The sequence below is a fragment of the Oncorhynchus nerka genome, unplaced genomic scaffold, assembly GCF_034236695.1.
Source record: "Oncorhynchus nerka isolate Pitt River unplaced genomic scaffold, Oner_Uvic_2.0 unplaced_scaffold_1284, whole genome shotgun sequence".
In the NCBI taxonomy this organism is placed as follows: domain Eukaryota; kingdom Metazoa; phylum Chordata; class Actinopteri; order Salmoniformes; family Salmonidae; genus Oncorhynchus; species Oncorhynchus nerka.
In genome coordinates this window covers 34475-58615 of record NW_027040060.1, presented here as the reverse complement: position 1 = coordinate 58615, position 24141 = coordinate 34475, and the positions used below count along the sequence as shown (strand labels likewise).

The 24141-nt window shown below is 49.3% G+C and overlaps 1 protein-coding gene across 1 annotated transcript in view; it reads right to left on the bottom strand.

Annotated features, from left to right (window-relative positions):
- Positions 1-23771, bottom strand: part of LOC115123199 (RNA binding protein fox-1 homolog 3-like) — a 104997-nt gene extending 81226 nt beyond the window's left edge. The window contains exon 1 of the mRNA XM_065015773.1: positions 23431-23771. Coding sequence (XP_064871845.1) covers positions 23431-23556 — 126 coding nt within the window. The 5' untranslated portion in view covers positions 23557-23771. The remainder of the gene's footprint in view (positions 1-23430) is intronic.
- Positions 23772-24141: the final 370 nt, after the last annotated feature.

Sequence of the window (24141 nt, the reverse complement as noted above, 5' to 3'; positions counted from 1 at the left end):
TGGTGGTTGGGAGGGGCGTTGTTGATGGTGGTGGTGGTGGGTGGGAGGGGCTTTGTTGGTGGTGGGTGGGAGGGGGTGGTGTTGGTGGTGGGTGGGAAGGGGGGCTGTTTTGGTGGGGGTGGGAGGTGGCGGTGTTGGTGGGTGGGAGGGGCTTTGCTGGTGGTGGGTGGGATGGGGGCGGTGGTGGTGGTGTTGGTGGTAGTGGTGCTAGTGGTTGTAGGGAGCTGTGTTTGGTAGTGGTTGTGGTGGGCGGGAGCTGTGTTGGTAGTGGTGGTGGTGGGAGGGGGCGGTGTTGGTGGTGGGTGGGAGGGAGCTGTGTTGGTTGGTGGGTGGGAGGGGCTGTGTTGGTGGTGGGGGCGGTGTTGGTGGAGGGTGGGAGGGGCTGTGTTGGTGGGGGTGGTGGTTGGGAGGGGGCGGTGTTGATGGTGGTGGTGGTGGGTGGGAGGGCTTTGTTGGTAGTAGGTGGGAGGGGGTGGTGTTGGTGGTGGATGGGAAGGGGCTGTTTTGGTGTGGGGTGGGAGGGGCTGTTTTGGTGTGGGGTGGGAGGTGGCGGTGTTGGTGGGTGGCAGGGGCTTTGTTGGTGGTGGTGGTGGTTGTAGGGAGCTGTGTTTGGTAGTGGTTGTGGTGGGAGGGGGCAGTGTTGGTGGTGGGTGGGAGGGGGCAGTGTTGGTAGTGGTGGTGGGTGGGAGGGCGGTGTTGGTGATGGGTGGGAGGGGACTGTGTTGGTGGTGGTGGTGGGAGCAGGGGGTTGTGTTGGTGGTGGTGGTGGGTGGGAGGGAGGGAGGGGTGTTGGTGGTGGGTGGGAGGGAGGGGCGGTGTTGGTGGTGGGTGGGAGGGGGCAGTGTTGGTAGTGGTGGTGGGTGGGAGGGGGCGGTGTTGGTGGTGGGTGGGAAGGGGCTGTTTTGGTGGGGGGTGGGAGGTGGCGGTGTTGGTGTGTGGGAGGGGCTTTGTTGGTGGTGGTGGTGGTTGTAGGGAGCTGTGTTTGGTATTGGTTGTGGTGGGAGGGAGCTGTGTTGGTAGTGGTGGTGGTGGGAGGGGCGGTGTTGGTGGTGGGTGGGAGGGGCTGTGTTGGTGGTGGTGGTGGGAGGGAGGGAGGGGAGGCGGTGTTGATGGTGGTGGTGGTTGGGAGGGGGCGGTGTTGGTTGTGGGTAGGAGGGGGCAGTGTTGGTGGTGGTGGTGCTGGGAGGGGGCGGTATTGGTGGTGGTGGGAGGGGCGGATTTGGTGTTTGTGGTGGTCGGAGGGGGAGGGGAGGTGTTGGTGGGTGGGAGGGGCTGTGTTGGTGTTGGTAGGTGGGAGGGGCGGTGTTGGTAGTGGTGGTGGTGGGAGGAGGCTGTGTTGGTGGTGGGTGGGAGGGGCGGAGTTGGTGGGTGTGGTGGTGGGAGGGAGCGGTGTTGGTGGGTGGGAGGGGGGCGGTGTTGGTGGGGGTGGTGGTTGGGAGGGGCGGTGTTGGTGGTGGGTGGGAGGGGGCAGTGTTGGTAGTGGTGGTGGGTGGGAGGGGCTGTGTTGGTGGTGGTGGTGGGAGCAGGGGGTTGTGTTGGTGGTGGTGGTGGGTGGGAGGGGGGCGGTGTTGGTGGTGGGTGGGAGGGGCTGTGTTGGTGGTCGGTGGGAGGGGGCAGTGTTGGTAGTGGTGGTGGGTGGGAGGGGGCGGTGTTGTGGTGGTTGTGGGAGGGAACTGTGTTGGTGGTGGTAGTGGTGGTAGGAGCTGTGTTGGTGGTGGGTGGAGGTGGCGGTGTTGGTGGGTGGGAGGGGCTTTGTTGGTGGTGGTGGTGGGTGGGAGGGGCTTTGCTGGTGGTGGGTGGGATGGGGCGGTGGTGGTGGTGCTGGTGGTAGTGGTGCTAGTGGTTGTAGGGAGCTGTGTTTGGTAGTGGTTGTGGTGGCAGGGAGCTGTGTTGGTAGTGGTGGTGGTGGGAGGGGCGGTGTTGGTGGTGGGTGGGAGAGAGTGGTGTTGGTGGTGGGAGGGAGGGGGCGGTGGTGGTGGTGGTGGTAGGGAGAGGTGGGAGGGAGCTGTGTTGGTAGTGGTGGTGGTGGGTGTGAGATGTGTTGGTGGTGGTGGTGGGAGGGAGCTGTGTTGGTGGTGGTGGTGGGTGGGAGGTGGCGGTGGTGGTGGGAGGGAGTTGTGTTGGGAGTGGTGGTGGTGGGAGGGAGCTGTGTTGGTGGTGGTGGTGGGTGGGAGGTGGCGGTGGTGGTAGGGGTGGTGGTTGTGGGATGGATCTGTGTTGGTGGTGGTAGTGGTGGTAGGGAGCTGTGTTGGTATTGGTGGCGGATGGGAGGAGGCGGTGTTGGTGGTGTATGGGAGGGGCGGTGTTGGTGGTGGTGGATGGGAGAGGGCGGTGTTGGTGGTGGTGGTGGGAGGGAGGGGTGTTGGTGGTGGTGGTGTTGGTAGTGGTGGTGGTGGGAGTGGCGGGGTGGTGGTGGTGGTAGGGAGAGGTGGGAGGGAGCTGTGTTGGTGGTGGGTGGGAGGGAGCTGTGTTGGTGGTGGGTGGGAGGGGGTGTTGGTGGTGGGTGGGAGGGGTCGGTGTTGGTGGTGGTGGTGGTGGGTGGGAGGAGCTTTGTTGGTGGTGGGTGGAGGGGGTGGTGTTGGTGGAGGGTGGGAAGGGGCTGTTTTGGTGGGGGTGGGAGGTGGCGGTGTTGGTGGGAGGGGCGGTGTTGGTGGTGGGTGGGAGGGGGCTGTGTTGGTGGTGGTGGTGGGAGGGGTGGGGTTGTGTTGGTGGTGGTGGTGGGTGGGAGGGGGGATTGTGTTGGTGGTGGTGTTGGTGGTGGGAGGGAGCTGTGTTGGTGTTGGTGGGAGGGGGGTGTTAGTGGTGGTGGTGGGAGGGAACTGTGTTGGTGGTTGTAGTGGTGGTAGGGAGCTGTGTTGGTGGTGGATGGGAGGGGGCTGTGTTGGTGGTGGTGGTGGGAGGGGTGGGGTTGTGTTGGTGGTGGTGGTGGGTGGGAGGGAGGCGGTGTTGGTGGTGGTGGTGGTGGTGGGGAGGGGGTGTGTTGGTGGTGGTGGTGGGAGGGAGGGAGGGGATTGTGTTGGTGGTGGTGGTGGGAGGGAGCTGTGTTGGTGTTGGTGGGAGGGGTGTTAGTGGTGGTGGTGGGAGGGAACTGTGTTGGTGGTTGTAGTGGTGGTAGGGAGCTGTGTTGGTGGTGGATGGGAGGCTGTGTTGGTGGTGGTGGTGGGAGGGGTGGGGTGTGTTGGTGGTGGTGGTGGGTGGGAGGGGGCGGTGTTGGTGGTGGTGGTGGTGGTGGGAGGGGTGGTGGTGGTGGTGGGAGGGAGGGGGCTGTGTTGGTGGTGGTGGTGGTGGGGGCGGTGTTGGTGGTGGGTGGGAGGGGCTGTGTTGGTGGTGGTGGTGGGAGGGGTGGGGTTGTGTTGGTGGTGGGTGGGTGGGGAGGGGGCGGTGGTGGTGGTGGGTGGGAGGGAGGGAGCTGTGTTGGTGGTGGGTGGGGGGGCTGTGTTGGTAGTGGTGGTGGTGGGAGGGGGCTGTGTTGGTGGTGGGTGGGAGAGGGCGGAGTTGGTGGTGGGAGGGAGCGGTGTTGGTGGTGGTGGTGGTAGGTGGGATGGGGCGGTGTTGGTGGTGGTGGTTGGGAGGGGGTGTTGGTGGTGGGTGGGAGGGAGCTGTGTTGGTAGTGGTGGTGGTGGGAGGGGATGTGTTGGTGGTGGTGGTGGTAGGTGGGATGGGGCGGTGTTGGTGGTGGTGGTTGGGAGGGGGCGGTGTTGGTGGTGGGTGGGAGGGAGCTGTGTTGGTAGTGGTGGTGGTGGGAGGGGGGCTGTGTTGGTGGTGGGTGGGAGGGGCGGAGTTGGTGGGTGTGGTGGTGGGAGGGGCGGTGTTGGTGGGTGGGAGGGGCGGTGTTGGTGGGTGGGAGGGGGCTGTGTTGGTGGTGGCAGTAGTTGGGAGGGGCGGTGTTGGTGGTGGTGGTTGGGAGGGGGCGGTGTTGGTGGTGATGTTGGTGGTGGGAGGGACCTGTGTTCGTGGGGGCGGTGTTGATGGTAGTGGTGGTTGGGAGGGGGCGGTGAGTTATTAATATCCTAATAGGTGAAGTAGGCCAGTCACAATGTTCCATCAGGAACTACACTGTACAATACTGTAGTTTGGGCTCAGCTAATGAAAGCCACTGTTTTAACTCTGCCACACTATACCACATCAGCCCTCTGCATGGTGCTCTGATCAGGGCTATATCAAATGAAACGGACTGCATTTATCCACCCGTACGAATAATGGGCATTAATTTTCAACTAATTGAAAATAACTTCTGGATAATTTACCCTAGGGCTCGGACCATATCAGCAAGTGCTAAATTACTGTCAATTGACCGTGGGCTGATGGTTGCAAGACAAATCAAGCTGAAAGCAAGACCCTAGAGGACTGGCACGAGGCTTGGAGAATGGCAGCTCTGGTCGAGCCCCGTGACATTCTGGATAAGACATGGTGGAGGTGTCACATTCTTCAAACTCCCAGTCCCCTACTACTAATATGATGCAGTATCACTTCCCTCCCTCTCATGCTCCCGGCCACAACCCACACTAATGCCTGGGCCAGCAGTGGTCACAGCATTCCCGGCAAACACAGCCCAATCTTTAACCTCGTTACAGTGCGCATGATATACTTTGCAAGCGGGAGCCAAGGGTTTATCCATTATGAATGAGACCTATATTACTCCGGGCATTAGCAATGTATGAGCTGGGATTTAGAAGCACAAGGTCTGGGATTTTTCTGCCTCCTTGTTCCTCCCCTAGCACTTCTTCCATCCCTCCCTCCCATCCACTAAGATAGTGCTGCTCCTTCCATGTGCTCCGGCTTGAACACTGCCTGACTGGCTCCCATCTCCACCGCAACCCGCCCTACAGTAACTCTTCCCTGACAGCTCGTCTGGGTTGGGCCCTGCCTGTCCGATCCCAAGCTCCTTTACTCTGATGCTGGGAGTTTGAAAAGGCAGGGCCCTGCCTGGGGCTGCAGCAGTCAACTGATCTCTGCTTTTGCTCTCTCCATCGTTCCCCGCGCTAACCCAGCCGACCCTACCCACCATCACTGGCATAGCCTGTCTCTTTCAGTCTGATCTCGCATGTCTAATACCTTTGTGATAGTATTTGATCTTGCAAAGCCCCTCAACTGAAATTTTTATGAAATGCCACAAAAAAAAACAAAAAAAACATGAAGACAGCAGCTCCTTATTCATCTGTATATCATATGATATATGAACACGGATCAAAATAAAATTTTCAGAAAACTGTGAATATGGAGTGTGTATGGTAGAAACCTGCACTGTTGGTGGGCAGCACAGTAACAAATAATCAGTAATAAACCATTTTTAGAGCCTATCGCCAGCTGAATCAGAAAACTAAATGATACATGCATATACCCCTCCCCCATCTACCACACACACCAGCACTAACAAACAACTAATCAATTCCGTGCGAACGTTAGTAAGGGAGCGGTAGTAATGGCGAAGGCCTCTAATACTGCTTAGCTCGGTGATTCTGATCGTGAGGGGAGGGTGAGGTGAGGTGGGCTGGGGAGATGCAGCACGTGCTAGTGCTCCCCATGGAGCTCTGAACTCCCCAGGGCTGCACCCCTCCCTCCTCTCCCCCTCCCTTCCCTCTCTATTGCAGGGGAACAAGATTACAGAGGCCTCCAGGGAGAGCCCATCTCCCAGCGTGCATCAGGGTACCCTGCCGTTCGCCTGAACAAGAGACGCACTTCAAAATGTCTTGCTGCTTCTAACATTGGGGGCTCTGGTCCAGCATTTGCCATGCTTTTAAAATTATCACAACAGTGGCTCAAACGATTAACCCTGACCAAGTGGCTCTAGGTTTGAATGGAAAATTGCCCGTGATGACCAGCAACATCTCTGGACACTGGGGAGACGAGATGTAAAGTCTGGTTCAGAGCCATAATGACTGTGAAACCGCAGACTGAGCCATTAACAGACAAGGTAAACTATGTCCACTCATCCCTTGTCATCATCCGTGTAAAAGGAAATAAATACAATCTGATGGGTTTCAGCCACAACAAATGGAGGACAGGAAGGATCGCAGCGTGGCGAGGGGAGCGGCGGAGCGACGAGAGGCCTGAACGAGGCCTATTATGACAGGAAGTTCCACTCATCAGCCATTCAGGGCTCTGTAAGAGGAGACATAAATCAATGGCATGCCAATTATGACACCACACTGAGCAGTGTGAGTGCAGGGAATTAGCCGCGCAGAGGATCAGGTTCAGTTAGATGGGCTCCTCTGGAGTGGAGGGGGGGAACAGAACCACCACAGGGAGGATGGTGGAAGGCGAGAGAGATGGAGAAAGAAACAGAGAGAGAGCTGGAGGGAGAAAATAGAAGACAGAAGAAGGAAGAAGAGAGAAGCCAGACATCTGATGAAATGTGAAGAAGTTCATAAAAAAATAAAAATCAACCCTATCAAATCCATTCCTCTGCCTGTAGAGTTGGGATATAAAACTAGCTACAGCTGGATGGAAGAAAGCTAAAGAGCCACTGTCAGCCCATTAGCCAGTCTTCACTAAGCCTGAGAGGAGGAGTGAGGTGTCTGTGCTATGAGACCACAGCCGCCGCACGTCAACAACACTTCTCATATCTTACACACAGAGACCTCTCCAGAATATAAAAATGTCTGTTCACCTCACCTCCCCCTGCAATCACGCAGGCATCTCTGCCGATCAGGGGGGAACCTGCACGCAGCACGCAGGTTCTACACAGGACGTGGCTATGGACCTGAACACGGAACACGCTGCCCCGACACCACTGAGCACAGCTGTTTCCCAGAACTTTGATTCTGATTAAATAGAAACAGAACAGCCTATTAAAGTCATTAACATATATCTAAAGTATGCAGGGGGATGTGCACCAAAGGGTATGCAGCATGCACAGTAATGTAGTGCATACATTAAAGAAAGATCCGCAACCAGCACTTGAAAGAGCATATCTTGTAAAATCTTACATATATTATTTATCTCTCAGACATCAAAAACGAGACTTTGCAATAACCGTTTTAAAATTGATATGTAAAGGTAATGCAGTTTCTGAAAGTGCAAATCCACCCAAAAGTGTACACGAGACAGGGCATGAAATAATTCTCTCTATCCGGGCCAAATGCAACACACAATATCATGCACCATATTGATATACTGTATATTGTATACACTACAATAAAACACATTACTGTTCATGAATGTTTCAGAGTTCAGTGTGATGGTAATGCTAGTGGGACTGTGGTGTGATCTACCCTGTTCAGTGTGATGTTAATGCTAGTGGGACTGTGGTGTGATCTACACTGTTCAGTGTGATGGTAATGCTAGTGGGACTGTGGTGTGATCTACCCTTTTAGTGTTTTGGTATACTAGTGGGACTGTGGTGTGATCTACACTGTTCAGTGTGATGGTATACTAGTGGGACTGTGGTGTGATCTACACTGTTCAGTGTGATGGTAATGCTAGTGGGACTGTGGTGTGATCTACACTGTTCAGTGTGATGGTAATGCTAGTGGGACTGTGGTGTGATCTACCCTTTTCAGTGTTTTGGTTATACTAGTGGGACTGTGTTGTGATCTACCCTGTTCAGTGTTTTGGTTATACTAGTGGGACTGTGGTGTGATCTACACTGTTCAGTGTGATGGTAATGCTAGTGGGACTGTGGTGTGATCTACCCTTTTCAGTGTTTTGGTTATACTAGTGGGACTGTGTTGTGATCTACCCTGTTCAGTGTTTTGGTTATACTAGTGGGACTGTGGTGTGATCTACACTGTTCAGTGTGATGGTAATGCTAGTGGGACTGTGGTGTGATCTACCTTGTTCAGTGTGACGGTAATGCTAGTGGGACTGTGGTGTGATCTACACTGTTCAGTGTGATGGTAATGCTAGTGGGACTGTGGTGTGATCTACCTTGTTCAGTGTGATGTTAATGCTAGTGGGACTGTGGTGTGATCTACACTGTTCAGTGTGATGGTAATGCTAGTGGGACTGTGGTGTGATCTACCTTGTTCAGTGTGATGTTAATGCTAGTGGGACTGTGGTGTGATCTACACTGTTCAGTGTGATGGTAATGCTAGTGGGACTGTGGTGTGATCTACACTGTTCAGTGTTTTGGTTATACTAGTGGGACTGTGGTGTGATCTACACTGTTCAGTGTTTTGGTTATACTAGTGGGACTGTGGTGTGATCTACCCTGTTCAGTGTTTTGGTTATACTAGTGGGACTGTGGTGTGATCTACACTGTTCACTGTGATGGTAATGCTAGTGGGACTGTGGTGTGATCTACACTGTTCAGTGTGATGGTTAACAAACAATACTCGCGCGCATACACCACGGGCCTCCTGTGTGCTGTGGTGGGCCGCTAGCTACTCAGCCTACTGTGTCTGTGTGATATCCAATGCATGCCTGACTGTCAACCCTCTGTAATTTGGGCCACAATTCATCGCATGACAGATGAATATTTTAATTGTACGCTGACCTTGATGAAATTAATGGATGCTATATTTCAAATAGGAGTCCAAGGGGTGATATAGGGAGTGTGTGTGTGTGTGTGTGTGTGTGCATGTGCGTGTGTGTGTGTGTGTGTGTGTGTGTGTGTGTGTGTGTGTGTGTGTGTGTGTGTGTGTGTGCGTGTGCGTGTGCATGTGCATGTCAAGCTCAGAACATCCCTACTCTTGGTTCAATCCACAGCTGTTTACCAAGTCTTATTCCAAAAATGTACATAGAAATTGAAGGAGAACCTAATCTGTGTGTGGGCGCCACGGTATGCTTGCTCAGTATGGCTATTCATGGCTGGGACACGAACATCAAATCCCCAGAGAATACAAGATGAGATGTGTTTATACAGGGATTTTGGTTTGGGATTTTTACAATTGGATATGAAACCTATTGTCAAAAAGTGCACTGAGGGTTTTTTGTAGAAAAAAATTTGTTGGGGAAAACGAACTCAATATACCTAAAAATGACTAAAACCAACTCAAAACTGTGCAGAAATGATAATGAACCTACATTCATACAGTTTCTTGACTGTGTTCATAAAATCATCAAAACCAAAAGCTAGACAGTCAGGAAGCATCCAAATGTCCAAAAATGATGGATAGAAGACTATCTTTTGCCATTTTCCATCCGGCCCTCAGGACCTTGCTAAAGAGCAAAATGAGTTTGACACCCCTGCTCTATGTTGTTGTTGTGCTCTACTGTACATGCACACTGTCCACAAAACCTCAGCATGGTGCAATGGCTAGTAAAGTAGAGGTGGGTGGGGTTATGGAAACAGAAATGATTCCATTCATGTTGGCAGAGTGGTCCATCTCTCCTTCCCCTTTCTCTTCCTCTCTGCAGGTCTTACTGAGAGCGGTCTAGCATGGAGTGGGCTAGTTTTTTCTTCTATCCTTCACAAAAGGCTTAGAGAGTGGTCTCTTTAAAAGGTTAACAATGGGCCAGGCCAACCTTGGTTCTCCATGCTTGTAAACGCTGCTGGAGGATTCCTGTTTAGTCTTGACCACGGGGGAAGCCTCTCTATCTATATAATGCTCAGCCATAGGCCTGCATTCTAACTCAACGTTCAGTTACCGGCGCCACCTGCTCATATGCAAGTCCATGAGTCTGAGGCGCCGACCTTTAGAATGGTGCGCTGCCATTGTAAAACACCAGGCCCCAGATGGACTATGCCCTCAGCCACATGAGCGGCTGCTCATGTGTAAACCAGCCTAACTTCCTGCATCGGCTCACCAGATCCCAATGCCTTAGAGGTCCGAGCGAGCATTCTACAGCCTGTTTAACAGTAGCTTCACAACAATCCCCCTGTCCCACCATTCTCTCAGAGAGATTTTTTAACTGTCTGGATTCTGTTGCTGATTGCCTCTGAACGTGGTGTTGATTAAAAAGTCAGCATTGTTCAGCCTTTCTTGTTATCTCTTTTTTGTAGATCCTGGGAGTACAAACAGTTCAATAGACTGCGTGTGAAAGTGTTTCGCCGCCAGCGTCTGACGAGGGACTGTGCTGGAGAGGCAGGGCCTAGTGCACCGTACGGGGCTCCTGGAATCCAATAAAGTTCTTTATTCCAGGGCTGGGCTGGGCTGGGGCCGACGTGGAGCTAATCTTTGATCTGAGCTAGGAAGCGGAGGGCTCTGGAGTGGGCCGCGCTGGCCCATTATTTATGGGAACATCAAAGGCCTGCACTGATCACACTTGTGTCTCTTATCTGGCAAAGAAGAAGCAGCCACAACAACAAAAAGTGACTGGGAGTAAAGCATAATAACGAGCGTGTGTAAAAAGGTAGGGACAAAGGAAGGAGTGAGCGAATGTTTGAAACAGCAGAGGAGGATGGAAGGGGCTCAGGGGGAGATCCCCAGATTAGGATTGATCAGACCCGGGGTATGTGGGCCATCCGCCTGGGAACACCGCCTGCGGCTCCGTCCGAGAACATATCGGACCTCAAGCGGATCAGAGCCGCTCCTCCCATCCTCTCTCTGTTCCCATGGAAGTGAGATTGCCAATGTCAGGGAGCCCCACTCCCTCCCCCGTCCTCCTGTCTCCCCCAGCCTCCCACTACCACCACCACCACCACCACCACCACCACGACCTCCACATCAGAAATGTGACTGGCCTCAAACTGCTGACTTGCTCACAGTCCATTGAGTTTCCTCTCCTTATCAAATTACAGCCACCTCAATAACCCACTCGCTGCAGCATGCCGGAAGAAATGAGGTTTCTCCACCGCCCGCCCGCCCCTGGCACTGCTCTCCTTCTCCCGCTTTCTTTCTTTCGCATAAAAAAAAGAAAACGCAGACAGGGTTGGGGGGGAAGGTGCGTGTGTGGATTCGAGTGTGTGTCTGAGTGTATAGTGTTTGTGTGTGTGTGCGTGTGTGTGTATGTGTGTGTGTGTGTGTGTGTGTGTTTGATGGCCCGTCGGCTGCACATTGCTGATTTGCAGACATGGGCCATTGTCCAGATGGTGGGCGCCTGCCTTCTAGGGGACGTTTTTACTTCCACCCCGACGACTGCTCAGTCACGGCAGCCTGCTGAGACCCCAGCATCCCCCTCGCCTAGCGCATAGCGCCCAGGGGCCAGGGTTATCTGTCCTGGGTCACTGCCCCCTCTGTGCCACCAGTACCCAAACACCCCATACTAGACTGTACCTCTGTCCCCCCCAGTGTAGAGCCTCTCCCTGCCTTCTCCCTACAACAACAAGACATCACCTGGTATTTACAGTTCCTCCCATGTGATGAGAGCTTTGGGAGACCGTCGGAACGGACCAGGCAAGGTCATCCGTCTCACTCTGGCTCGTTGTGCAGCACAGAGTTGCAGTTATTACAAAGTCACAATGAAAAGACTCATCCTTTGGTCAGCTGTCTAACAGTCTGATGGATGTCATTTAACCTTCAATTGCAGCTGCTTCCGGCTTTAGACACCAGTAAATACACCACAGAGGAAAGTTGAAAATAAATTCCCATCATGCCCCAACTCCCATTTTCTCTTCTCTCTCCATGCCGGTGACACGTCGCCTTCTAGGAGTTAAATGATTTATTTTTAACCTCAACAGCAATCATGTTTGCTTCTAATTGGCCCAGATGTATGTATGCAAATGAGGGTTGGGGCTACATTTACAGGAACCCGGTGCAGGGTCCCCTCTTCCTCGAATATGAATTAACATCAATATTTATCTTACTCCTATTATGTAATTTCCTCCACATTCACATACTAATTGTTGCAATTAGCATTAAATAAGAGCCCCAGTTCAGAGGGAATAACCTGCTGGTGAGCACTTACACTGACGCAGTGAGTAGTCACCTGCTCTCACACACACACACAGACACAGAGAGAGGGGGAGAGGGGGAACGAGAGGAGAGGCAGGAGAGAGATCGAGCAAAAAGAGAAAGAGAAACAAAGAGTGATTTCTTTCTCCAGATAAAACTCTTAGAAGATTCAGATTGTACAGTTTACAGCTTCTGTTCGAGGGGCTCTCCGGTAAAAACAAAATCAAAAAGACAGGTACAGATAAAAAATCAACGTTGGACCTAAATCATTTGATGAACGCGCAAACAATGGCGTGTGCCGCGTGGAACATGAAAGCTTAACCGGGTGCAAGTGCCAGGTACCAGAGAGGCTGGCTTCGACATGCTCTGCCTTCCCCAAGTTTATTGGAGATGACGTGTGTGTGTCAGTGACAGTGAATGTCCATGTTGAGGGGGAGTAGATAAGATCAAGTCCCCTGTGAAACAGCCTTGTCTGCTTCCATTGAGCATCCTGTCTCGTTAAAGAAACAGGTATGTCTGGCCAATAAGCAGGTGTGCTGACATCAGAGGTGTGTTGGGAATACCGGAGCTGATTGTAAAAACCTATAGAGTATTCTTCAAACACAAACACTATTTGACTGACTTACAGGTATCATGGGGTATCCGTGGGTAAAGTCTTCCATGAAGATCAAGTGAGTGATGACTGCAATCTTCAGGTCCACTGGTTCTACATACAGTACCAGGCTTGGTGCTCAGTCCCCTATGGGATGTTCTGTCTTTGTGTGAACAGAATGGTAGTGGGAGCGAGAGTGTGAAGATGTGATTGAAGATGGAGCAGACCTCACTGGTTCCAGCCATTACTTCTCCAGCCCAAACAAGAGGTCAAAGCTTACCCAATAAAGGAGAGGAGCTCACTGGTTCCAGCCACTACTTCTCCAGCCCAAACAAGAGGTCAAAGCTTACCCAATAAAGGAGAGGATCTCACTGGTTCCAGCCATTACTTCTCCAGCCCAAACAAGAGGTCAAAGCTTACCCAATAAAGGAGAGGATCTCACTGGTTCCAGCCACTACTTCTCCAGCCCAAACAAGAGGCCAAAGCTTACCCAATAAAGGAGAGGAGCTCACTGGTTCCAGCCACTACTTCTCCAGCCCAAACAAGAGGTCAAAGCTTACCCAATAAAGGAGAGGAGCTCACTGGTTCCAGCCACTACTTCTCCAGCCCAAACAAGAGGTCAAAGCTTACCCAATAAAGGAGAGGAGCTCACTACTTTAACTGAGTTGGGAAGTGCCACAACCCTGGAAACACACTCAAACTCTCCTCATCGAATCACCCCACAACTTAGGGAAGTGAATTCAGACCTTCATTGGAAAACGAAAACAGAGCGCTGGTGAATATAGCGTGTTCAAAACAACAGGGATAATTAAATAAATGAAAAAGTGAATAAATCATGTTTTCCCTATTCTACCACTCCTGGGCAATATCAATGTGTTTGAAATGTGAAGCTACAATTTGCCAGCCAACATCACACTTTGAATGTAGAATAATACATGTGAAACATCGACCAACATAACAGCAGCGGCCCTCAGCTAACTTACTCTATACTGTAACTTAGATTGTCTTTTTCCCTATATCGTGGTGGGCATAGCTCTCTGAGGGAAAAGCCCCTTCACACAAATCACACAGAAATATACATCTAAAATCCTGCAGCCTTTGATCTGCCTTCATACAGTATAATCAGAGGAGCCCATGACCTTTGCTGATACAGTAGTACAATACTTCACTACAACAAGGCCTTATGGGGGTTTAGTAGTACAGTTTCACACACAGCAGTGCATCAGCTTGATGTAATGTAGTTTCCATCTCTTCATCTCTGCCTAATGGTACTGCCTGGACCCCCCAATAAAGAGCCTGAAAGTTAATCTAGCACCAGAGGGAAAAAATGTATCGCAAAATCATCAGAAGCATTGTTTACAGACCAAATGAAAGTGAAAATAAATTCTCAAATGAGTGTTGCTGGTGCAGCCGTCTATAAATCCAGCAGAAGCTGGGCTGCTGTCTTAAAGTGGATGGAGGGAGCTAGGCTCTGAAGTGGAAGAGCAGGTGGAGATGGATACGGTGGCACACTGGCTGTCTTACGCACAGAAACCTCCCTCGTAAAGTATGTTGAGGAATGGAGAATTTATGAGGCACAGATATCTCACTGCCGGCCTATCATTTCCATGACACTGTCACCGTAATTCTCTCCAAAACTGCCCAAACCCATAGATAAAAATGGCCATCGCAGTCAGAGACGAAAGAGAGAGGAAAAAGGAGAAAAAGGAAGAGAGGAGAGAGTGAGAGAGAGAGGTTAGGGCTTGCCTTACCTATCTGAAGCACCTACTCTCTGACAGGTTGGAAATTACAGAAAGACACACAAGCTCCATAAACAAGTGGAGAGTTGTGAATACTAGAAAATGTCCTGTCTATTTTGCTTACAGTCAAGGAATGTGAGGAATTTTGGTCAATTGGAAGATGAGGCAAATTGCTGTTTGTACAGCATAAGAAGTCTCCATCTATCCCCCACTACCAGCAACTCCTCGGCTTCACAATGTATTTTACCTTGTGTGTGTGTGTGTGTGTGTGTGTGTGTGTGTGTGTGTGTGTGTGTTACAGAGGAGATTTGGGGTGTTTTTAGAGCCCTATCATAGAGTAGGTGGAGTACACTAGAGTGTATTAGAGAGGGCAGTGCTGCCCTGCGAGATTGGATTCTCACCCATGAAATGTAAGCACACAGAAAACTCTCGGCAGCAACAACCTCCAATTTACGCAGCAATTTTCCACTCGCTCTCGACAGAGCTAAATCGCATTTGTCTCCCTCGCATTGATACCACTCTGCCCTAGAATTTCATTCACATTCAGTTAATTAGCACTTCCTCTCCAAGCACCAGAAAGAGCAATCATTGGAAAAAATGAGCAGAGTAATTTATTACAGTTTATTACAGTTCATTGAGGGAGCCAGAATGCCGAGGATATCAGACTGATTACTCACGTTAGCACTGATAGTGGTCTGCCTGACAAAATAAAGTTATTTACAATACAAAAACAGTTGGCTTGGTAAATTAGGCCTTTCTCCGCATGACAATATCTCCTCTGACTGCGCTGCTTCAACGTTTTCTTGGTGAAAGTGGTGTCTTTCAGCCTTTACGACCCTCTTTGAAAACGTTCATTACTACTCATTACTTGCTATTGCTAAATGCAAACAATGTGGAGTTACAATTCCGATTCATTAAATTAGAAGTAAAGGTCTGAACAGTGGTGAGAAATTGAAAATATCTGCTTGTTCAGAGAGAGTGACTCCATAGTAGCTCATCTCTCCTAACATGAATAGCAGAAAGTGTAGAGTAGCCGTGAGGGAGATGACAGCTGGTACTGACCCCACCTCCAACAGTCCCCCTGGAGACATGCAGCACATGATCACTCCTATATTCTCCCAAGGACATGCTGTACTAATATGGCACTCAGACTCTCTCACTCACACACTGATTTACATTCATCTGAATCGCATATGAACACACACATGGGTGCATTTATCTATGCATAAATGCATGTGCAAAAAAAACTATAGAGCATATGCACGTAGGCCTACACACACACACACACACACACACACACACACACACACACACACACACACACACACACACACACACACACACACACACACACACACACACACACACACACACACACACACACACACACACACACACACACACACACACGGCACGTGGAGGCAGTAATTTGTAAGTTCCATTTTTTAAGGCACCACAGCAGTGGTCCTGTGGGACCTAATAAAACCTCCTAAGCACATGGGGAGGAACCCCGAGGCGATGCTCTTTCCCACACAGCTCACCTTGATAGATGATTGGAGAGAAACACAGAGGCGTGCTCCACTAACAAACTGCTGCAAGACAAAACAACCAGATTTAGGCTCTCAACAAAATGGAGACAGACGGGGTAGGAGGCCACTGATTTGGGGGAAATTACACAAGCTTCTTCACACCTCTTGAGGTGATTATCCAACTAGTGGTGAGTAATGAACCTCATTCCTGTTCAGTTGCCCGCCAGGAAAGAAGAAGAGTGTGAGCGTTTGTTTTGTCTATTCAACACATAGGAGGAAGGTGTATAACGGCCCACTTGTTATTCTAATAACCATCTAACGGTGATTTGTTCGGTATGTTGTGTGTATGTTGAGTGTTGACAGGAGAGGCAGAGATGTGATGAGAATTAAAGGTATTACTTCATATTAACTTTAGGCTTTAAAAAAAGAATGTGGCGTAACTGACAATTCAGTCCCACCTCTGAAAAATAAAACAAATGACAATAAAAGGGCTCATTTGATTTGAAGAAACAAAAGCAATTATAAATGTGCCTGCTAGAGGTCATCTATTTGGTATGTACCGGGTGGCACACTCCTCCCCCTCACTTTCATTTCCAAATACCTTTGGACTTTTTCACAGAGAACTTCAAATCAATTTCAAGCCCCATTTATTTTTATACACCAGTACATGTTGAACCACAACAGTATAGTTCAAATATTGATGTTCTTTAGAGGATGACCCCTGGTGCCTTTTAATGGTAATATATACAGTTACCGGCTTCCAAATGAGAAGCTAGCCACGGCAATATTGCAAGTCAAGGCTGAAATAAATCTAAAAAATCACTGAGAACTACTAAAAAGTGTCTCTGATATGATAAATGATTTCCTCAAGCAGCAGTCACACTGGTGCTGATAATGACCTTTTGAAAAACAAAATTTCAGTGTTTACCTAGAGAACTATTTTTCACGAGCCCCGTCTAACTGACAGAGCAAAAACAGCTTGGCCGGAAGGGAAGGAGCACGAGGAGGAACGGAGAAACCGGTAATAATGCTTTGCTGTTCACCACTGCCATTAAGCAGGGTGGTGATAAAATGGTGGTGGCTTTAATAGCAGGTGATGGCTGTTTCACTTCTATGGTCACTCTGTTAACTCAGCACACAATATATTATGTCTCATTTGAGAGGATCCAGCTGAGAGGAGGAGGCTTGAAGGACAGTATGAGAGTGACTCTACATTATAAACATAATAATCACAGCTGGCTAAGTTACCGCAGTAAAGAAATAATTGGAGTCAAGCTGCTCGGGCTGCTTAAGCATTTTACTGAGCCATTCAGAGAAACAGAAAACCTCAGGATAGATTATATTTCAGTAAAAACAGTCACCCATACCAACATAGTTCTAATGGATTTTCACAGTGGGGTTATCATCCTCCCTGTTTTATCCCTGTGTGTGTGTGTGTGTGTGTGTGTGTGTGTGTGTGTGTGTGTGTGTGTGTGTGTGTGTGTGTGTGTGTGTGTGAAGTGAGTGTGTGTGTGTGTGTGTGTGTGTGTGTGTGTGTGTGTGTGTGTGTGTGTGTGTGTGTGTGTGTGTGAGAGAGGGAGATAGAGAGAGCTCCCGCAGTGTAAAGACAAGGAGGCATTGTGTCGCGTCTCTCGTCTCGTTCCCCTCTCGCTGCCCCCTCAGCCTGCTCCGCTCGCGGTCTCTCTTTAGCTAAAGGAGTGCTCAAGCGGACGTAATGGTGGCGATTGCAAACCAAGCGAATACTCTTGAGCTGTATTAAATCTCTGCATAGAGAATGAGGCCACTGAGATACAGGGTTGACTTCCCTTTTGAATCACAGGCTGCTCCTATAATAGTCCTATGATAATAGTTGTAAAATGCACATGGTGGCATGTATTGGTGTCGCTCCCAATAAAACATTAAAATACTGCATTATACTTTCTTTAAATGAGGAGAAAAATGATTCCAGGATCTGGGATCAGTTTTCCTGAGACAGTAAATATTTGACATGAATAGTGATTAAATTAATTACATTTTATTTTTTTATTTCACCTTTATTTAACCAGGTAGGCTAGTTTGCAACTGCGACCTCGCCAAGATAAAGCGTAGCAAATCGACACATACAACAACACAGAGTTACACATGGAGTAAACAAAACATACAGTCAATAATACAGTAGAACAAAAGAAAACAAAAAGTCTATATACAGTGAGTGCAAATGATGTGTCATGCTATAAAAAAATCTGGATGAATACTGGAGAGTGAAGATATCCACAACAGCACTTTGTTTTCAGAAGCACTGTGCATGCTAATCACATGACACTGTAGGCTATGCATATAGAAAGCTTGGTCAACTCCAGGCTAATGGGTACCATTAATGACTGGAGATGTTTAGCATTATTGGCTAAATGTAAATATACATGTATTAATGCACTGCACCCCACTCTAATGTTAAGTACGCATTCTCCTGTGAAACATTGTGAATCAACACAAATCCTTCCCCCCCCAAAGAGACAGAACCCTTAAACTCCCACAATACGGCTTCATGCATGTGTAAATCTATTGAACTGTTTGTGACATTCTTCTTTGTGGGGAGGAAATGTAATTTGGTTCCATTTACAGCGGTCTAACAGAGTAAGTCGGTAGGTAGCCTTAAGAGAACTACTAGTCACAGGGAGGGAGTGTGGCGTGACTCGCATCCCCTCTGAAGAACTAGGCAGCCCCCACTCTGCTCAGCTCACACACCAAATGAAATTTCAACATAAACGACTGAGCTGTGATTTACAATTCTCCTCCAGAGCGGCGAGGAAAAGTGAGAAAACATTTCAATCAGTCCCCTCCGCTTTTGTTCTGCTGTTATGAATTTGGTGTTTAAGGGACAAAACAGCTGAATGGCAGATAGAGAGAGAGAGAGAGAGAGAGAGAGAGAGAGAGAGAGAGAGAGAGAGAGAGAGAGAGAGAGAGAGAGAGAGAGAGAGAGAGAGAGAGAGAGAGAGAGAGAGAGAGAGAGAGAGAGAGAGAGAGAGAGAGAGAGAGAGAGAGAGAGAGAGAGAGAGAGAGAGAGAGAGAGAGAGAGAGAGAGAGAGAGAGAGAGAGAGAGAGAGAGAGAGAGAGAGAGAGAGAGAGAGAGAGAGAGAGAGAGAGAGAGAGAGAGACAGAGAGAGAGAGAGAGAGAGAGAGAGAGAGAGAGAGATAGAGAGAGAGAGAGAGAGAGAGAGAGAGAGAGAGAGAGAGAGAGAGAGAGAGAGAGAGAGAGAGAGAGAGAGAGAGAGAGAGAGAGAGAGAGAGAGAGAGAGAGAGAGAGAGAGAGAGAGAGAGAGAGAGAGAGAGAGAGAGAGAGAGAGAGAGAGAGAGAGAGAGAGAGAGAGACAGAGAGAGAGAGAGAGAGAGAGAGAGAGAGAGAGAGAGAGGGGGCCTCCATAGAAATAATCTTAGGCAAAATACACAATGAAACGTATTCTCTGCCAATGAAATAGGGTTTGAAGTTTTTGAATCGAGTTTGATTGAATCAAAGTGAATTGCGTTGCATCAAATTGACTGCATTAAGGCGTCAAGCCCAGCTTTCTTGGTGACGAAATGAAATGATTTAAAATGCTATGAATGCATTTCGAATTTATGAAACAGAAAATGGAAATATAAAATAACTTGTCAATGGATATAAAAAAAGTGGAAAGGTGTTGTAAACAGTCCTTCCCTTCTCCAGGCCCTCTCGTATCTTCAAAGAATACCGGGTCCAGCTTTAACAGGAACCATTTAACCATAAAGGCCATGTACACTGAGGGTCTCATTCAGCTTCGCGCAAAAAGAGACAACCATTCTCAGTTAACCTTTCCCCATGAGATCAGTGGAGGGGGAGAACCCATCCCTCCTGCCTCCTCCACACTCTCATTCCAAAGCCCAAAGAGGCTGTGGAGGCTGTGAGGCTCATTTCTCAAACCCATCTCCCAAGCACCCACACAGCCCATGTAGGAACAGAAATCTATTGGCCCCCAGTTTCAGACATGGTCTCCATTTACAGCTGTCAATAGTACAGCTTGGCCTACAATAATTATCCCCTAGAAAGGCCCTGTCTCTTCACCGCTAGAATTAGCCCTGTCCCTGGAGACCTGGAACCTGAATCTCCCATACTGTCAGATCCCCCCCCCCCCCCCGGGCAAAACAGCCTCTCACTGGGGAGGCGGTGGAGGATGAAGGCCTGAACCGAGGGGGAGGGATACAGGGATGCAAAGATAGATAAAGTGGTGTATTCCCAGTTCTCTCCACATCCCTTCCTCCCCAGCCTCTGTCTTCCCTCCACTCCCGGCTGTGTAGAAGGGATCACAGTGTTGACGCAGGCAGGAGTCGGTTACACTGAGAGAAGAGAGATCAGTGGCCCGCTGCTGTTGAGGAAGACACAGACCTCCCCTGGGCTGCCTGCCTGGTACACCACTGACAGAGGAACAGGTGAAACCAGACGATCCCTGCCCATCTACACACGCATGAAAGCTCCCTTTAAAGGTTGACTAACCATTTAAGATGCTATTCAAAAAACGGGTGAGGGGAAATGAATAACGCAAAACACCCACAGAAACAATCAATAGATATAACAATAAGGGTCAATATCAACACAGCAGAATGTAATGATACAAAATCCAATTACAAATCAAGGAAAGCAATTTGAGAAATGTGAGATCTCCAGATATGGTAGCAGGCTCAAACAGAGAGACATGTAAGACATGCCTTAAGAAACTCCCTCTTTTTAATTGAACTGCTTCCTACTTAGATAATGTAGCTGCATTGACGACCACAGCCAGATGCCCACCCAAAGCCTGCTAAATAGAACATCCACGGGATACAAACTGAGGCCCAGCCACAACTAAATACTGTGGGTTTACGTATCCCACCCCAACATGTGTATCAGAAATATATTTCTACTTTCATATACAGCAGTGAAGTAAACACCCGTACTGTAATTCATCAGTGCTGTCAATATCAGACACCATAAGTCATGGAATATGCTACTGTTAAGTCCTGATCGACGGAGGGAAAAGATGACATCATCTCCGCAGACAGACAGGCAGCTTTTCACATGTAGTAGAGTCCCAAAATACCCTCTGAATTACAGCAGCGAGAGGTAGCATGATACTGCCATTTTGTAATCAGAATAGACGCATTTCTCTCCTTACACCACGAGGAGTCTCTTCTTGTGTAAATGAAAACAAACATTTAGCCAGGATTCATAAACACAACAACCCACTACAAAGAGCATCAAAGACCACTGCCCTGGTACAACAACCCTCTACAACATCAAAGACCACTGCCCAACAACCCTCTACAAAGAGCATCAAAGACCACTGCCGTGGTACAACAACCCACTACAAAGAGCATCAAAGACCACTGCCATGTACAACAACCCTCTACAAAGTGAAAGACCACTGCCGTGGTACAACAACCCTCTACAAAGCATCAAAGACCACTGGAAAAACCCTCTACAAAGAGCATCAAAGACCACTGCCGTGGTTCAGTCAAAGACCACTGCCGTTACAACAACCCTCTACAAAGAGCATCAAAGACCACTGTACATAAAAGAGCATCAAAGACCACTGCTGGTACAACAACCCCTGTGATAATGTACAGCATCATGTTCCAACATAATACCCAAAGCACTCATTTTAATGCGGTCTCCCCTTTTTGAATTCAAACAAAGTGCTAGGAAAAAGGCTTTCACCTCAATCTATTTTCCTTATAGTCTTGTGCCTCTTCCCTCACACAGGCGGCTGGTGCGTCTGGGCCGAGGTGCGGGGAGAAAAGAGGTGCGTCTGGGCCCTGCGGGGTCCTTAGACGTCTGGGCCGAAGAAAAGAGGTGCGTCTGGGCAGGTTCGGGGAGAAAGAGAGGTGCGTCTGGGCCGAGGTGTGTGGAGAAAGAGAGGTGCGTCTGGGCCGAGGTGCGGGGAGAAAGAGAGGTGCGTCTGGGCTGAGGTGTGGGGAGAAAGAGAGGTGCGCCTGGGCCGAGGTGCGGGGAGAAAGAGAGGTGCGTCTGGGCCGAGGTGCGGGGAGAAAGAGAGGTGCGTCTGGGCCGAGGTGTGGGGAGAAAGAGAGGTGCGTCTGGGCCGAGGTGCGGGGAGAAAGAGAGGTGCGTCTGGGCCGAGGTGTGGGGAGAAAGAGAGGTGCAGAGGATGCAGTGACCGCTACCGTCTGAAAAGGAGCGATGGCCACGATACAAAAGAGGGGTCAGCACAGAGAAAGGGGGAGAGGAGAGGGCTAGAGTCATTTCCCAAATAACACTACAGGAGTAGGATAGGTCCGGTGGGCCCCCATAACAAGGGAATGTGAATCATTGATTCATGTAAAATGCTTTGATATTTTGTGAAAACATCCTTTTTGAATTTTCTATGAATTCTGAGGTGTTCCTCCACTTAATAAGGATATGGATTGAACAGAGCAAAACATGTATTTGTTTGAAGCAGGACTGACATTATATGCCCCATATGTGACATACAATAAGTAATATATTATTTTTTACTAGAGTCAGCCACAAATCATATGAATAGATACAGTACAGTAATCTTGTGTTTCAGAAAATAATGTTGTCCTTGTAGACCAGCCTCTCTATTTCCATAAGTCAGTTACAGCAGAGGTAAAGTTGAAGAAATTCCCAATTGTCATACATATCACCCTTTGTTTCATACACAAATATAGACCCCAACCCCCATACACACCCATGCAAAAATATGGACACACACACACACGCACGCACGCACGCACACACACACACACACACACACACACACACACACACACACACACACACACACACACACACACACACACACACACACACACACACACATTCCTGAGGCCATGAATAAAAGCAGTATTTCCTTGGGGAATCCTAGCCCTGGCTTCTCCACATGAAGTGTGTGCTAGCGGCACCTGGTCGTCCACATGCCTGTCCCCCTCTGATGGCCTAGCCGTCGGGGTGTGCCCGCGCTGGACAGATGGGTAGGAGGGGAGAGGGGCCATTACCCTGATGGGGAGCAGGATTTAAAAGGGGTAGCAGGAGGCTCCATCCTGCCAGCCTTACCATTATTTGCTTCAATCACTGCAGTAACACATTGTTTACTGCAACACATGCTAGTGGTAGTAAAAACACAATTGAACAGGCGACCACCCCCCCTCACTGAATTAAAATGTTTTGAATAATTCAAGAGATGCATATGGGCCCACTCTTAACAGTCACCTTGTTGGGTAGTTGTTTTCCTCTGAAGAGTGAATCTTAAGATTTCACAAAGCAAGAGGGACCAGTGACAAGGAATCAATTAAAACCAAAAATCGAAGCTTCATATAATTACTCAAACAAATATCAATGTAGATGATCATGACAGAAAAGTGAAAGAGTTGCTCAATGTCTCCCTCTCACAAAATGCACATAAGTGACTGAGTGTAATTTGTTTTACCTGAATTTCTCAGTGAAAAGTGTTGACACACAATGGAAAGTGACAGGACAGTATGACCATAGAATGAGCAGTAAAATATGCAGTGTTGCAATCACAGCAAAATGAGTCATGAAGCCGAGATCTAAACAAACATGTCGTAACCCAGAGTCTCACGTCCCTAATTCATGAATTCCCTCGTTCAAAACTGTACGGGGTGGATTAGAGGAAAATAAAAGGAGGAAATAAAGGCTGAAAAGGGGAAAATAAAGGAGATGACCCCCCTGTCTGTGTTGGAAGGGTCAGGGTCGGGGTTGGGGAAGTACTCGGGGAAACACAATGATATCACGTGCTGATGGAGGAATGAAAGAGACGGAGCGAGAGAGACAGAAAGAGAGAGAGAGAGGGAGGGAGAGGAGGAGACAGAAAAAGAGAGGAAGGGATGGAGATAGAGAGACTTACCTGGTGTAGGTAGAGGAAGGCAGGGGGACAGTGGAGGGAGTGAGGTAGCATCCCGGAGCCAGAGAGAAGCAGACAGCCTGAGTTGGCCATGGAGCTCAGCGTGTGGTAACGGGATGCTTTGCGCATTTAGCAGGAAGATCCTTCGCTCTCTTTCCTCGCTACTCTGTCTCTTGCTCTCTCTTGCTCGCTCTCTTGTTCCCACTCACTCTCTCTACTCTCTCTCTCCTTCTGGCAGCGTACCACTCTCTTTTTTCTCTCTCCTGCCCTGGTCTTCCTTCTCTCTTGTTGTGGTATTTTATTCCCTCCTGAAAATGTCTCTTTCTGCTTTTAACCACGGTAGCCAGCCGCACACTGACAATGTGCATGTGCCACCTCTCTCTCTCTCTCTCTCTCTCTCTCTCGCTCTCCTTCCCTATCTCTCTCTCTCTCTCGCTCTCCTTCCCTATCTCTCTCTCTCTCGCTTGTCCCCTGCGCGACTCTGTTTACTTTGGAAGCGATAAAAGACAACATAAGCATTCAGACACAGAAGGGGAGGTTCTGTGCAAACCGGGGAGAGGGAGGGAAGGGAGGTTGTAGAGTCGACGGGGGTGGGAGTTGGGGTGATAAAAGAGGTGATGTATTCCTACATCAAACAGGCCGTGTGAATAACAGGGGGGATGAAATGACATTAGAACAGCAGCTGAGCCTGGGCATTAGCACCTCGTGGGATGC